The 16,582-nt window shown below is 37.5% G+C and overlaps 1 protein-coding gene across 1 annotated transcript; it reads left to right on the forward strand.

The window, feature by feature from the left end:
• The first annotated feature begins 9,063 nt into the window (after positions 1 to 9,063).
• On the forward strand, positions 9,064 to 12,658 carry ndufa10 (NADH:ubiquinone oxidoreductase subunit A10). Its single transcript, XM_020920363.2, has 9 exons — positions 9,064 to 9,224; positions 9,633 to 9,801; positions 9,884 to 10,099; positions 10,405 to 10,491; positions 10,575 to 10,696; positions 10,790 to 10,869; positions 10,974 to 11,114; positions 11,263 to 11,371; positions 12,475 to 12,658. The coding sequence occupies exons 1-9, from the start codon at positions 9,150 to 9,152 to the stop codon at positions 12,541 to 12,543; spliced, it is 1,068 nt and encodes a 355-aa protein (XP_020776022.2). The 5' UTR covers positions 9,064 to 9,149; the 3' UTR covers positions 12,544 to 12,658.
• The last annotated feature ends 3,924 nt before the right edge of the window (positions 12,659 to 16,582 follow it).

The raw sequence follows: 16,582 nt of genomic DNA on the forward strand, positions 1-16,582 counted from the left end.
CTGTAAGTAAGAGGACTTTTAAGGTGGACTGCTGCTTTGTGATTGCTTCTTTTAGCCTCCGCATTTGTGACTTATGTTTTGGGTTTTGTAACTTTTGACTTACACAAGCAATCGTTTTCCCGTTGTGCAACTTTATCTCATAATTCTAACGCTGCAACCCTTTAGGCCTCCTGTATGTGATTAAATGCAATGAGTTGGATTTCTTACAGCATTTATAGGGTACATGGGTATATTTTAATATGTCTGTGTTTATTTGCATGAACACACCATTTCACAGAATTAGGTCCATTGTTAAATAAGTTTGGTCATGTAACCCCCCTCATCACCACTAGAGGCCACAGAATAGGCCTACACATGCTCCTTATTTATATCAATGATTTTCAAACATTTGACACCATGTAGAGCCTATCCCCTCAGAAAATATTTGGCTCTCCAAGTACCAACAGGACTAAAACAGCTCCAAAACAGGACTAAAATCAGACTAAAGCAGGATTGTATCTTAGAATCAGGTAAACCAAGTCTGAAATTACTTTAATTCGAGTAGTTCTAAGCAGTCAAATAAGTAAATACATAAATAATAATAAAAAAAGTGCATAACTGCAAATTTATGATAAATTTTTACAGCATACTAGGAGAAGATATTTTTACATGATAGTGTCTGTTGTGTATCTATGAAAGGGTCAATGACGGGGACCCGTGCATTCACTTTCAAATGTGGTCATCATGAGCTGTCCCCACAACACTCACTGTTGTCTTAAGAATAACTATTGTAAACAGTGCAGTTTCAGATAATTTTTTAACAATGTTGAACAATGTAATAACAGAATATTACAAGTATTAGATTATGCTATTATTAGTATTAGGATGTAGTCACACACTAGAATGACTGTGTTTTTGGAAGCCCATCTGGACCGTTTGCCATGTTATTTCAAAAGCACTAAACCATCTCAAGTTGAACTATTGTTTTAAGGTTGTGTCTTTAATGGCAGATTTTGACTTGCTACCAGGCATTCCCATGGAAGCAATTCAAAGCCTGAGCTTTGCCATCATTCTTCTGTAAACATGAGTGTTTATCTTGGACAAATGCACTTCCCCATATCATCTACCTTTAGTGTTTAAATGTAACAGTGTTTTATCAGCCTATTGTTCCCAAAATATGACCTCATATTATTTTCACGCCACTGCCATGTTAATACTAATGCAAATGGGTTGGTAAACAGCTTAGTCCAACTTTGACAAGGTTTTAGAGTTTGAAATGAAAAGTAGTGAGCAGACATTGGTTGTTTTTAGCAATGATTTGTGCCATATGAGTCAGAGCTGCCTGAGGTGGAGACTTGAATATGTAGGAGCTGCTGTCTGTGTCACTGAGAGAGGATAGACTTTAGCCTTAGGACACCATATGTAACTGTAACAAGGACAAACTGTACATTATGTAGTTTTTTTTTTTTTTTTTTTTTTTTTTTTTTGTGTAAAGCCAAAGTCTAACTGGAGTCCACCTCCAGAAATAGGCTCATTATCAGAAATTCATAAAATGCTCCAGGTTTGAACAAACAGCCATTGCAGTTAACTGTTGTAGAGTTGGCAGTGGATCATTTTAGATTATTTAACATGCAGCTTTTCAGTAGAAATAACAACTGAGGAACAAATACAGAACAATGACAAAAATAACATAGTTGTATAATAGGCAGTCTACATGACCTAAAATGACTTAATCATGAAATGCGTATGTGCAAACGATTGTATAAAAAAGACTGACAATACGCGTTTTGGTTGAAATTTTCTGAGGCATTACAGACTCATTCAACCATGTTTCATAGAAAAAACATGTCTCCACTATGACGAGCTGTTCAAATCAAAATCTAATTCTGTCAACTGGATATATTAGGTCTGTTACAGTTTCCTCTTTCTGTCCAAGGACAAATATGTGAATTTTATTATGTAAACTGCATTTCAATAGATGTCAAATCTCATGGTTACTCCAAATTTACTGATCCTGAATTTAAGTAATTCAGCTCCAAAAATTATGTTTTAAATTGGGTAGCTAACTTGCAAAAAATCCCATACGTTTCTGGCTTGAAACTTGAGTGTTTGTGTCTTGAATTTCCTGTTTTTTTTCTTACATTTGGAGTACATTTTAGGTCATGCATTGCCCTGCAATCCTTGGCTTATTAAGGGGCTCAACTAAATTTTACATGTGGAGCAGAAGTGGATCATTTGGACATCCAAAATCAGACTGAAAGTAACTCAATATAGGGTTCAAGCCTTCAGCTACAATTAAAATATTAAGTGCATTCATTAAAAAGACAGCTGCCAAGGAATGTGCAATCTTGTAAAATAAATTCCAGGATGTGCCACTTTTCTTGGAACGAGATCAAAATTTACCAGATTGTCTTACAGCAGGGATGTCAAACTCATTTTGGTCCGGGGGCCATATCCAACCTACTTTGATCCCAAAGGGGCGGGATCAGAAAACTCATGTCATATAAACCCCAAAAATAACAATAAGTTAAAATATTGGTGCAGAGAAACACAAATCTATTACAGAAATCTTTTTTAACTGATGAACTCTTTCTTATTATAATTTTATAATATTATGAACAACCTGAAACTTTAAGAAAAATGCAGTTTCAGCATTTTAACGTGAACTTGTTAGCAAATAAGAATAAGTCAATTTTTTCTTGGAAAATCCTGCACTCAGCGTCCACTTTTCTCATATTGGACATTTTTCTGATGAGGGTGTCACAGTCAACAGTCAAAACGATCGTCCTTTAAGAGCATTTGGAAAGAGACAAGTCTTCATTTGTGCTGCTCTGGTGGGAGGGGCCACGTACAGAGACGCTGGAGACGCTGCTGTGATAAACACCACAGAAAATTACCAATATTTTATTAGAAAATATTATTAAAATATTTTAGTAGAAAATCAGCCGAGGGCCAGATTAAAGGTCTTGGAGGGCCGGATCTGGCCCCTGGGCCGCATGTTTGACACCTGTGTCTTACAGGATGTGTTATTCTAGTAAAAGTTGTTAAAAGTTTGTCTCACTTCCTTAATGTTGGAACCTAAATTTAATTCTGCACTAGCTAAATCAACCAAGGAAACGGACGGGTGTCATTCATTCATATGTTTTATATTCATTTAGATAATGTATTTTGGAGAGGAAACAAGAGGTGTGGCCCTAGTCAGTTGTCAGTGAGTCACACGTTTGAGAATATGAGAGCTTAGGTCAACTCTAAGGATGATTTAAGGTTTACTTAAGCCATGAGATTCAGCCCTAGACCTACCTTTTGTTACCATGCAGGTGTTATTGCTTAGCCTGAAAGTTCTAGTTTGGCATTAACCTTGTTAGTTCACCTTTAATATTATATTTAGACCATGAATAACACATTTACTGCATTTGTGATGGGGCAACAAATATAACTGTACAACTACTGTAAATATTGACTCAAAAGCTTTCATATTTTGACTTCTTTTGTTGATGAAAGACACATTGACCTACTCTTTACTATACACAACTTCCTATATTTGACACCTGGATGCTAACATCATGAACGAGTCGTACACTATAAGTCAAAGTAATTTTGTGTTACTGTTTCAGATTTATTACAGCTGTGAAAAAAAAAAAAAAAACAGCCGACTGTGCAATATTAGCCCCTAGCTTAGTCCTTTTCAAACAGGCGTGATTTTGACGAAAAGCAGGACCCGTGCCCTCTGGGAAGACAGAACTGTGCGAACAACAGGAGGGCCCTCTCCACACACACTCACACACGCACGCACGCACGCACACACACACACACACACACACACACACACGCACATGTACTCACATGTAACTGGCCCATTACATTATTAACTGAATGAACATAACGCACACTGCTCATTTGCACTTGTGTGGTCAGCGATCACTGATAGTAGTAAAAAAAAGCATTGGGTGAGAAACAAATGAAAAAAGCCACACAAGAACTGTGTGTAATTTAAATGCCTGCAAAGTACTTCAGTAGCAATCCAGTTCAAAAACATAAACAGTAATTTTTGTATTCTGAGTGCCAGTTATGACTCAGAGCTTAGTCAAAAAATGATTGAAGATTATTTATTTTAGTTTAGTTTCTTCTCAAGATGTGTTTAGAAATAACACAATAATTTTTCAAAGATGTCAGAGTGTTGGAAAAGAAAGATATGTAAGAAACGGGTGGGACGAGCCACAGTTCCCTCAAGACAAGACAAAACATGAGAGTTGGTCGACCAGAATGAGTCAAGACGAGATTTTGAGGTCATTTTTGCTGTCAATGTGGCCCTCCTTTTTAACTATGGCTTCTCAAGAGGTGTAACTTAAAAGCACTTGACCATTTTCTGTCCCTGTGAAATATAAAGACATAGACCTCACAAGATCATATCCCTCATGGGTGACATGGTGCCTGAGAAGATGGTACTTTCGCCTCACAGCAGGAAGGTTGTGGTTTTGAGTACTGGGACGCTCTGGAGCATTCAGTGCAGAGTTTGCATGTTTCTCCCCTTGTCTAAGTCAGTTTCCTCTGGCAATTACAGTTTCTCCCATCAACCCAAAGCATGCACAACAGGTAAGATCCTCCATCTGACAAAGCTGACCAAGCTTATAGCTCACGATCTGGAGATGGGAGCACTACTGCTACCCCAGCGGCATAGGTCCAATGCAAAGGACATATTACTGTGTGCATAATCTTGTGCCAGTTTTGTTGTGCAAGACCTTGTGGCATCCCTTTAAGTTCTGATGTGATGTGCTGACAGGAATAGGAGTATGGTTCTGGGATTCAGTGATAGTTTTGCTATTGTAGTTAGATAAGTATATTAAGTTTGTTAAGTATACCTTTACTCTGCCAGGAGTACCTAGAAGGAGGATTTGTATACTGTGCATATTGTGTATAACAAAAAACATAAGTAAATCTAGAACAGAACTAGTACAAAAACGGTATCAAAACGTAGTACGAAATATGACAGTATATATATCTTTCTTTTTATCATAATTTCTGATGTCTGTGGGTTATGAATATCTACTGAAAAATGTATAGTTTAAATTCTGCTATAGAAAATCTGGTATTGCTTAAATTTAAAAAATATATATATAAATGTTCCAATGCTTCCAGGAAGTGTTAACTCCTTTATTGTGCTTTAAACAAATTCTGGTTCCACATTTGCACCAAAAGATGATAAATATATACTGGCTATTCATTAAATAGTCTTGCTGCTACTCTGACAAACCAACCAATCAAAAGCGATACCCCGATAGTCTAGCTAATGAACGAATTCACATCTAAATATAATCCACCCAAATCCTTAAGGAACCTATGACGCACATGATGCCTGCGATAAATTTTACAAAAGAATTAGTGGTCGACACCTATTTAATACTAGAAAACCTTTATAATGATCATGCAACACCATACATACAACAGCTCATATAAATTATCATATAAGTCTGCTACTATTTTCAGTTGCCATGCGTTTTGGGTTGTTTTAATGATAAACAATGCGGGGCTGCCCTCCTCCTCCCTGTTGGCATCCTTCAGGCTTGGTCCGAACTGCTGAGAAGTGAAATAAAAGCAGCCGTAAAAACGCAAGGGAAATTTGGCAGGAGTAGATTTGCCAAAAGCCTTCAGCCTTCAGTGAGACCTGAGAGTGCAGTATTGTTGTTTTACTGTTGACTAATTACTCCTGTTCCTGTTGGGTGTGTGCGCCTTTGTGTGCGCCTTAACTATTTACTTGTGTTGTGTGTAAATTCATCTGTTGCACACATTTCTTTCATTATGATTGTCTACGGGAGAAGGCTTGTAGGTTTGTCCACCTTGTACAGCATGTGGCTGCTGCAGCTGATTGGTAAAACACTCAGATTAAGAAAACATAGCGTGACTGCCCTTATGAATGCATTAATGTAATATATTCAAGATCAGATTTCCACACAGCATGCTTTAACTCCCACACCACTTTACATCTTACAAAACCAATGCTCTGAAAACACTGTGCAGTGTTTCTAGCCAAATCCAGACATTTACATTTGGCCTAACATTTCATGTATTTGTTGAGAGTAGCATTAATGTATTTTTGTGTCTAATTTGTGAGATTTTAAATATCCAAACTAAAAGCACTCATAATCTTCCAAAATCCACCAAAACGAATTATTTGTTTTTACTTCGGATCCATGTGGTTGGAATGATTTTCCCCTAATGTAGCTATGGCACAAAATCACAGCAAAAATTCCTGGATATACAGTGATGTGGACTCTCATACGTTACCAAGGTTTCTGCAATAGCTGCATTCACTGGCTTACTTTGTTGTATTTGCATTAAGTGCTAACAAGGTTTTAAAAAGTCATGGAACACGTCTAGATGACACAACATGGCTATACACTTGGTGTGTTTAAAAATACATACATACTTCTCTTTGGGATAAGATCATTTGAGTTTGGGATTAAAAACCCAGCACAACTGACATTTATTTGTATTATCTTCATAAATAATGGGATCATTAATAATGATTTACAGAGTTTTGGGCTGGACCATACTCATGCATGTCCCTGGTAAATGGGTTGAGCTACTGGGAAGTAACTGGTCCAATTGTTCTATCAGAGGCCATATTGCTAGGTATACAAAACCCAGTCAAGTGCACTCAGTCTAACAGGAGCTTTGCGTGCTAAATATTGAGAAGTATGTGGAGGAGAGCGCCTCACTTTTCACTCCCGTTTCATTATACTCGACACTACACACACATTGAACATAAACGTTTAAGTGTTTCTGATGTTTGACTTTCACTTGGCTCAAAGTTAAGCATTGGTCTAACTTTTGAGTCATTCTCCAAATACAGGGTGTGCTGACAGCTACTGTAGATAGATGTAGGGAACTTACATAACCCCTATACTCCATTTTCCATCTAAAAGTGATTACGCAACATATGCATGCTAATATTGTTTTCACCTCACTCAAAAAGCCATTTAGACTTAAAAATATTTAGTTTGCTTTTCTTAAACTGTTTATGTATTCACACACGGTGGATAAAAAGAGGGTAGAACAATGCTGCTGCTGCATCCGGCTGATGAGGAGTCAGTGGAAGTGCTGGGGAAAACAAAAGCAAATAAGGTTATTGTTGGTGATCTGGATGCTGTCTCCAATAATGTAATTGGATTTTAGATTTGCCAGCGGGTTCGTTAGGGCAGGGCTGCTGAGTGTATGCAGCTGAAGCTCTCGTGCTAGCCCTGACTTCCCGGTGAAATATGAAGTGGTGGAGCTGACTGTCAGGCATGTTTACATTAGTGGTTTCCAAGCGAACGGAGGAAACAGGCCGTGAGTCAGACGTATGCGTTGACAAGGCTGGAGGTGTTATGTAAAGTCTCGCATGTTTAGGTGTGAAAAGCTGCAGTTGGTGCTATACTCTAACTATACTACAAGAAGTGACAGTCTATGAAGGGGTCTGAGACAAATACAGTAGTGCATGTGCAGGTTTTTCAAGTATGTACAAAGTGTATCAACCAAGTTAAAGGTTAACTGGTTTTGTCAGAGCAGAGGTAATTCAACTGAGCCAAAAGAGACTGCACAACAATATTTATTGCACAACAATAAATATCTGTACACACTCTAATTGGCACTTAATCCATGATCAAAGACTTCATTCATAATGAAATAGTTGATCAAAAATGATTGTTGACACTATTTCATTAATGGATTAGGAGTTTGAGTATTAATTAAGTAGTTTCTAAGCCTGAATCTTTTTTAATATACTACTTACTTTTTCATCTTTGTTTTTTAGTTCATTTAGATCATCACAGTAATTTGGACCCACTAACTCACACAACAAATAAAGATAATTTTCAGAAAACTCAATTACAATTAAAAATCAAATTAAGGCCATATGACTGCAGTTGTTAACCAACAGATACAGCATATGGCGCATGCAGACCTAAATTTTCTTCAGTGTCTGCATCTGAAGTTACCAAGAAGGAATTTTACAAATATTATATGAAGTAGTTTTATTTTTCTGCCATGTTGCATCTTATTAACATTTTAAAATGTAAAAAACAAGACTTTTAAACTATAAATTTCAACCATAACTTCCATAACTCCGAAGTATTGTTTTTGTCCTGAATTTGAACAATGGTGTTGTACGAAGTGTCCGTTAATTTTAGCCTCAAACAAACAAAAGCAGGAATAGAAATAATCTCCCCGAGGCTCATCCTTTGTAGATAATGGTGCAGAGCTGTAATCAGCCATCTCCACCAGAACCTGCTGTTACTATATCAGGATAATTATGAGTCTACCCTAATGGTGAGTCATTACTGTATCAGTGCACAAAAGGAGGTCAAGTATTGTTCAATGCCCTGTTTACATTCCTGCTGGATCACAGAGATTACACAAACAGTTGATGTCTTTACTATTTTAGCTTAGGCAGGATGCAGGTCAGCAGCTATAGCCTGATGTTGTTTTTAGACCAAAGGTTGACAAAACAAGAGTGGCAAAATACAGATTTCATAACATCCAATGCGCTGGTTAACCTATATTTTAGAAAAATTATTGCATTTTCATAGCTACAGAAATAAGTGCCTTTAAACGCTTGTTCTTTATAATGTGTTATCATAATTGTAAGAATTTCTAAAGCTCCAATCTTGATTACGTACACTCATTGAAGTGTGGATAACGCGCCACCTGCTGGTAAATTAATAATACTGCATGATGGATAGCCCAATCTGAGCACAAGAGCTCAGCCGCAGCGTTATTGAAAACAGAATATTGCTTCTGTAATAGTTTTCATGTTCTCTTGGATATTGTTCAAATAAAATAAGAAAATTCTTATCATAAACAATGGTCTTCTTTGTATTAGCCCCATTGGACAAACTTTCGAGTTTACCTTTTCACTTCTAAACTACAAGACTACATTTATATTGAAGTGGAAAATAGCATAGTACTCACTAACTCAATGACGTAGATCTTATTTTAATAGCTCCATGATTCAGACAAATAGTTCAATAAAATAGCTTAAAGGACGAACCGGACAGGCAGAAAAAGGATTTGCCTTTTTCGTGTTTTTTAGTCGCCGTTTATGCTGAAGGACCCCCTCGTGACGCACACACCAGTCGACAGTGCGTTTAGTTCAGATCAGGTCAGGTCGGATCGTTTTTGGAAGCAGGATAACCATGGCCCTAAGGGTAATCCGTATGGTTATCCCTTCTGGGACAACTGCACTCAGCTCTGTCAACATAGTGCATAAGGTAAGGATTGGAAAATATAGATGTTTATTCATTTATTAAGCGCTCCAAATCACAAGGACACGCTAGCTACTTAGCCACAAGCTAACACCTTAGCCGCTACCATCACAACACTCATCTTGAAGATTTTATGCCACAAACAACAAGTAGCAATAAACTGACATCTATTACCAATGCATGAATGAAATATTATTTTGGGTTGTTGGTTGTTTTCAACTAGACACTGTAAGTCTACAAAAGGACAATGCTGGGTTTTAGATGACAGCTAAATATTTTATCATTGATCAGTATTATTTATACAGATGGGACAGCTGAAATGAAAATTGTTGAAATGCAATAAATGATCAGGTTCAACATTTGTAAAATTTGCCTTTTGGATATTTCTGAAAAGTTGTTTATTTTGTCTAATAGGCCGGTGTTCACACTAGTCCAATCAGGAGCCTGCGTTATGGCTGGTGGGCTTATGCATTGGGCGAGAGGACCACACCAAGACTGAACCGCCTCAGTAAAATCTTCTCTGTAGAAGGGAACTTGGCTTCTGGGAAAGGAGCCCTGGCACAGAAATTGGCAGACAAACTGGGTAACTATATGAATTGACGATACATTACGATTGAATGGACTCGATACAAACAACCTGAATATGTCCTGCACATTATATCCAGGGATGCTGTATATGCCCGAGGCTGACACGTTTTACATGGACAAGATGACTGGTGAGAAGCAGCCTCTTTCTGTGGACTTTAATGGCATGTGCAGCCTGGAGAAGTTCTACACTGACCCTAAAGCTGCTGACGGCAACAGCTACAGACTCCAACACTGGATGTACATCATGAGGCTGCTGCAGTACTCAGACGCCATTGAACACATGCTCACCACAGGTATCCGCAAACTATACAATCTATCCCAACTTTTAAACCATACTGGTAGAGCCATCAGATCCACTGGCCCACTGTTTGGCTGTGGGATTCAAGCTCCCACAAATGAATGATACTGTTGTGTCCTTGTCCGCCACGCTCTATATAAATGTGACATTTATTTATTCTAATCTCAACTTCAGTAACTTCAGTTTCTATTTAACCTAATTTGTTTTGTAAACTTAACAGCAGCATAAAATTGTAGTATAGAAGTTATGTGAGTATGAACATTAGGTAATAACACTGAAATTGTTTTTACTTTTTTTTAGGCCAAGGAGTGATCTTGGAACGGTCCCCATTTAGTGATATGGTCTTTCTGGAGGCCATGTTCAAACAGGGCTACATCAGAAAAGCTTGTAAGTGTCACAGTGTCTAGCAACACCACATTATGTTATTCCGCTCTTATTTTTTACATTACATTTATTACCTTATTTCTCAGGTGTGGACCACTATAATGAGATAAAACATATTAGTATTTGTGAGTTTCTGCCTCCTCACCTGGTGATTTATGTTGATCAACCAGCTGAAGAGGTGCAGAAGAAGCTCAAACAGAGCAGCAAGGTAAAGAGGCAAAACATCTTACAAATGATAAGCAATGGCCATGCTTTGCTGAAAATAAAAAAATAAATGACTGAAATTTCTAACTTTTTATAGTCCTATCTTCATAACGTCCCTCTGGCCTATCTGAAGAGCATTGAGGACAGCTACAAGAAATCTTACCTGCCTTCAGTCAGGTTTGTTATAAATACTATATAACTAGACTATACATAAGATATGTTTTTACAGAACTGTTGCTGTTTACTCTTTTTAACATTTTATATTTATTGTACTTCTACAGTGAATCATCTGAGCTTCTTGCCTATGATGTAACTCAAGCACAAGATATTGATAAGGTGGCAGAAGACATTGAGTATTTGTCTTTTGAGAAGGGGCCCTGGCTGGAGCAGGATGATGTCACGTACCATCACATGAGAATGCTGTAAGTTTTCGCACCAAAACTGCAGAAAATGTGTAGCACTGTCAGATCCATTTCACATGTTTTTAAGCAATTGTGAAGATGGATTTTTAATTTTATAAAGCTGTCTATCAACAATTTAAGAGTAATTTTATTTATTTCTTCTGAACAGTGTTGAAGACAAAAACAGTGTGGCATCACTGACCCACATACCCAAGTTTCTTCCAGAAATAACCATTGGAGCCCATGAGTTTGATGAGAAATACTACGCATATAGATCGGTATGATGTTTGAATCCATTTAATTTGAACCACTGTAGACAATAGACATTAAGGCTGGGTACAGACAACAATCTAATAATTCTGCAGTAACAGCACCAGATGGCAATGGTGTCTGGCAGACATGCACCTTTGCTACAGGCTCTGCCAAATTTCCTTCCATGTGACCTTTACTCACAGGTCCCTATAGAAAAATAAATGGTGGCCTTTATTGTCACAGGAACAAGAGGCAAATTTTGCAGACAACACCAGACACAAGAATCAGCGACTCATCCTTACCCTAATCTTTTGCATTAAGACTAATCATAACCTGAAGCAGGCTCTATGGAAACACACACATTAACAAACATCTAAAAATTAAATATCTGCTTTAAGTTTTAAAATGTTGTTAAACCAGTGGAAACGGATGAAGCAGAGATTCATTTTAGATATTTATTTTCTTTGTTGTTTACTCAAACTTTTGAAACTGGGGTTTAATATCTTTAATGGACAATTAACAATTAGCAACAACTGATGGCAAGTATTGATTTGTTATTAGTGAATAAAATAATGAAAAATACAGTGATACTTTGTAGGTGTATCCTGGTGCAGCCTGTGTTTGGGGTATGGGGGTGGAGGTCTGCAGCTTGAATCTCTTGAAAATCTTCTCACCTATATAATATATTTTCTGCTTCCCCCAAAGTGAACCTTAGAAACATCGAGTCGGCATCATTGAACTAATTCCCATTCCTCCGATGCAAGAAGGCAAATGCCAGATATTGTACAAGCTAGCTGCTATCATCAGTCTTGCAGAGAAACATTGTCTGAGTTTGACCTTTTCTGTTTATTGACTGGAGACTTTTTGATGCAAAAAAGGGAGAGTGTACCACACGAGGCTTCGACCTGACATTTTGTTCTTTAATCTGGCTCCCAGTGGAAAGAGGCGAGGGTGCAGTCAAAGGCATATGTAATCTCTATCAACACTTTCGAGTTTAGAAAGAGAAGTCATGCAAGGGCAGTGTTTGTTATACTTATACCACTTTAATTTAGCTTCTAACAAGAAAGTATTTGTCTATTGATCTCACTGTTTGGTTTGACCTTAACCAATGCTTCTCCTGTTCCTATAGCTTCCTGGAAAAAAGTACTCTCCTGGTTATAACACGGACATTGGAGACAAGAACGTTCTGTTCAAGTGAATGCCAACGTAATAGTTTGTTGTCTCTCTTATTTTACTATATAATTGATCTGTCCGCTGGTCATACATATGTTGTATATCTAACATGTAAATTAAAATATAAAGTTTTGAATCTAGCAAGTGTATTTCTTCCAACATAAACCTCTTGTTAAGACACCATCTATACAGATGTCTTCCAGGGACTACATTGTGAAAATGCAATTTATTCAGATTGTGTGACTTAAAAAATACATTAGAAATGTACATGTCGCCACACTACATTATAAGCTTCAAAAGATAGTTATAGTTTCAATAAATGTTTTTAAAAGTCAAAAATAATATTTTAGCAAAAAGTAGATGGGAGTATATTTTATATTGTCTTTGTACCACGATACTATAAAATGGTAAATTGATCAGTTCAACAGATAAGAACTGTTATAAAGTTTTAACCATATCTGAAGCCACCCTATTACCCTTTACCAAGATAATAAATACATAGCATTAGCCCCGACAGACTTACTGAAAACACTAATGGTCCAATTTCCTTCCTGTTCAAGGTAATTTTTGTCCCATCTTTCAAGCCAAGGATAAGGCTTTAGAGTTCACCTGAAGTTCTGCAGCAGGGCACACGGAGCATTAACCTGTGACAGACTGATAAGGCCGAGTGAAGAGGAACAGACAGGAGCCAACCCCTCACTGCATTCATTACACTATCCAAGGAAAAGTTCAGACATATTTACATTCAATTTTGACATTTGTGTTTGCAAGAAAATGTCAACAAAGCATGCTGTCTTTTTACCTTACAAGCACTGAAAAGTAAAATATCCAAAACAAATTCATCACTATTCTAGCTAATACTATTAGATACATAGAGCACAGACTAAATTTATAATGAGCAAATAGTTTATTAAGAATGATTCAGGCTTTGTAACCACATAATAAAAGGGATTGAGTTAGAAGTTAGGGTGAGTGTATTAATGAAGTTGTTTCTAAGCCTGAATCCTTCTTGATAAACTATTTGGGCAGTAGGCATTAAGTATGGTTATGCTTTATTAAGGCTATTAAAAGTTATTTTGAACTTTTAGTGTTATTTTTGAAGAATTCACAAGGGGAAAAATATCACATTTGTTGCTTTTGGCTCTCCACTGAGGACACATTCAGCTTGTTATAAAGGATGTAACTGTCTCTTGGCTGCCTTGACTTCCTGTTGTGAACTTGGATATGTTTGAGAGCCTTCTGACAGACCCTTGGGCACTTCTCTGACTCCAGGGAACCTTCTGTTTTAGACCAAAAATAAAACAAGATGAATTCTGGTTCCTCCATCTTTCATCATCTTCCAAAAGCGTTTGAGGCTACAAGTTTGGAGCTGCTCTCTGAGGACAATGGCTTCCCTTTGGGCTTGGATACTTGCTCAGTATTGGCCAGAGCTGAGAGATGGGGAACTTTTTGACGCTTCCTGGACAGTCCTGTGAGGCAGTATGAAAGTGCGTGTGTTATTGAGCGTGTCAGCCCAACAGCTCTGAGCAGCAGCCTTCAAACCAGAGGCCACTGGGAGTACCAAGACACGCTGTGATAATTAGTATCCACTCATTTATACTGGCAGAAAATTAGGGACTTGTCATGGCTAATTACTACTTCTAATTTTCTGACATCTCTAGCTGACATATTTTTAGAATATAATAGCAAATAGGAATATGTGTTATATGTTTCCTTGTTTCCTTTTGACAGGCTGAAATGTAATTTAATTAGTTAGCATAAAGATTCTCATGAAAGATTTAAAGGTGTTTTTTTCTGATGAAGGGTCTAGCGCTTGCTTGTCTCCATGGAGATGCTTTAGTTTGCATGTTGCACAGACTTACCTATCTCCAAGGAGACAAGCACATCACCAAGTCAAGGTGATGTGCCAAGTTAGATCTGTGGACAGACAACCTCACTCACTTTCACGGTTCTTTTCAGGTCACACTAGCAATAAACATTTCCCAACTACATAAATGCGTTGTGATAAATGTAATGCCATACTGTGGAATATTCCTAACAATGAAAATCTCCAAGCATACGGAAAAGGTACACCTTAAAACTAAATAGGCAGTCAGAGATAACAGCAGTCCCAATGCAATTAGGTGAGAACAATATAGCTTTTACAGTAGGCCTATGTATTTTTGTAATGCCTCTTAAACACATGAATTTGTAACACAACAATGGGCTGATGCTCTGATCTTGACTGTGCTGAAATTTCTAAGCTCAACCAGCAGAGGGTAGTGTTGACATATACCTGGATACAGCATACTAGGCTACTCTAACATCGCTTCAATGAGCTTCTGTCCTTATAATCACAGAGCTGGTAAATGTATTCCGTGTTTGACATTTATAGGCCTATATTGTCTGCAAGTTTTTGTGAATTTCAAAGAACATGATATTTAAACTTCATTATGTGTTACTTTTCAAATAAGGGATCCATCAAATAAATAAACTCACACCTCCAATTGATTTATGTGCCCCTCAGCCATATTGTCTTTTTAAAATGTATTTATTTATTTATTTTTGAGTTGACCGGTGATGCACTTTCTGATGTCTATGGCCAGGACAAAGATTCTCCTGCAACCCTTTGGTCTTTCATATCGACGTTAAAATGTCATGCAATAAGGGAACTAAACATTCAAACAAAGTGTTGTGTGTCACAGGTTGAGAGGCTGTTCCCGGTGCACGGAGGAGGTTAGCTGAGCAGAATAAAACCGGACTGAAGTTACAAATGAGCGCATGATGTGACCTTTTGGAGCTGAGTCTCTGGACATAATAATGAGTGGACATTATGTAGAGAGCCAAAGGTGAGATGTGCACCCAAAGAACACCGTGGCAGTTTCTGGCTTTCAGAAAAGAGAAAGTTTGAGCTGTTAAAGCCATTGTGGGTGAAAGTCCAAGTTTGAAGTAAAATGATTCTTAGTTAAAAACAAAGAAAACAATACTTCTCTACTTCTACTCACAGTTGTCAGAAAATCGCAGTAGTAATAATAGAGGAATAGTAGTAGTAGTAACAGTAGTAGTAGTAAAGGAATAGTAGTAGTATTAACAGTTGTAGAAGTAACAGTAGCAGTAGCAGTGGTAGTAACACTGGTAGTAACAGTATTTTTGGCAGGCAATGATTTCAATTTCTTTTCTATACAACTTCACACACATTTAACAAATATTTGGCATCTTATTTTACTTGTTTTAAGATAAATTGTGAAATCTGTCCCATATTTGACCCATCTTTCAAAGCACCTAGGGTAGGCTTCGTCAGGATGGCCTTGTGAGTCAAACGTAAAACCTTTTGCTGTGAGACAACAGTACTATCCACTTTCTGACCATTTCTTCTGTCGCTGGAACCTTCACCCACACCTGAACCTAGCAGAGAAGTCAAATGGACATGGCACTCTTTAAAACAAAGGAGAACCATTTAAACAAAGCCCACTCTGCTCTAACCCAATAGAAAATCAATAGAATACAGAGGGTCTTCTGAGGGCAGCCATGAGGAGGCCTTGAATGAACTACTGCTTCACGACCTAATCACCCCCCACCAGTAATCTCACAAAAGCCTGTTTTGTGATTTTAGAAAATAACTACACGCATAATAAATATTCATAACAAGAACAAGATCATGAGAGTAAATTTGATAACTTAACACATTAGGTGAAAATGTATGCAATTAATATATCTTCTGACCTCAAAGAACTGCAAAGTAACAGCATCTAAACACTGCATCTCTGGCTGTTTTCTTGTTTTAGAGGAAGATAGAGGCTCTAAAGTTGAGTTCAGGTCTGCACTCAGGTAATCATGCAGCCATTTCCACTGTATTAGAGCAGTCTTAACAACAAAGAGAATAATGAAGACTGGTTTGTGATTGGGGTATCATTAAATTTCAAGTGCATTGACTTCAAACTTTGGGGAAACAGGAGTCTACATCAGAGCCCCAGAGAAAGAAAAATCAAAAACACACTTAATCAGTTCTATTTGTCATGGGGGCCAGATCAATCGCAACAAAACATTTTTACAAAGACGGTGGTTTCATCTCATGTTCAGGAGGT

This window comes from Boleophthalmus pectinirostris, unplaced genomic scaffold (assembly GCF_026225935.1).
Source record: "Boleophthalmus pectinirostris isolate CB_2022bp ecotype Guang Dong unplaced genomic scaffold, ASM2622593v1 HiC_scaffold_200, whole genome shotgun sequence".
In the NCBI taxonomy this organism is placed as follows: Eukaryota; Metazoa; Chordata; class Actinopteri; order Gobiiformes; family Gobiidae; genus Boleophthalmus; species Boleophthalmus pectinirostris.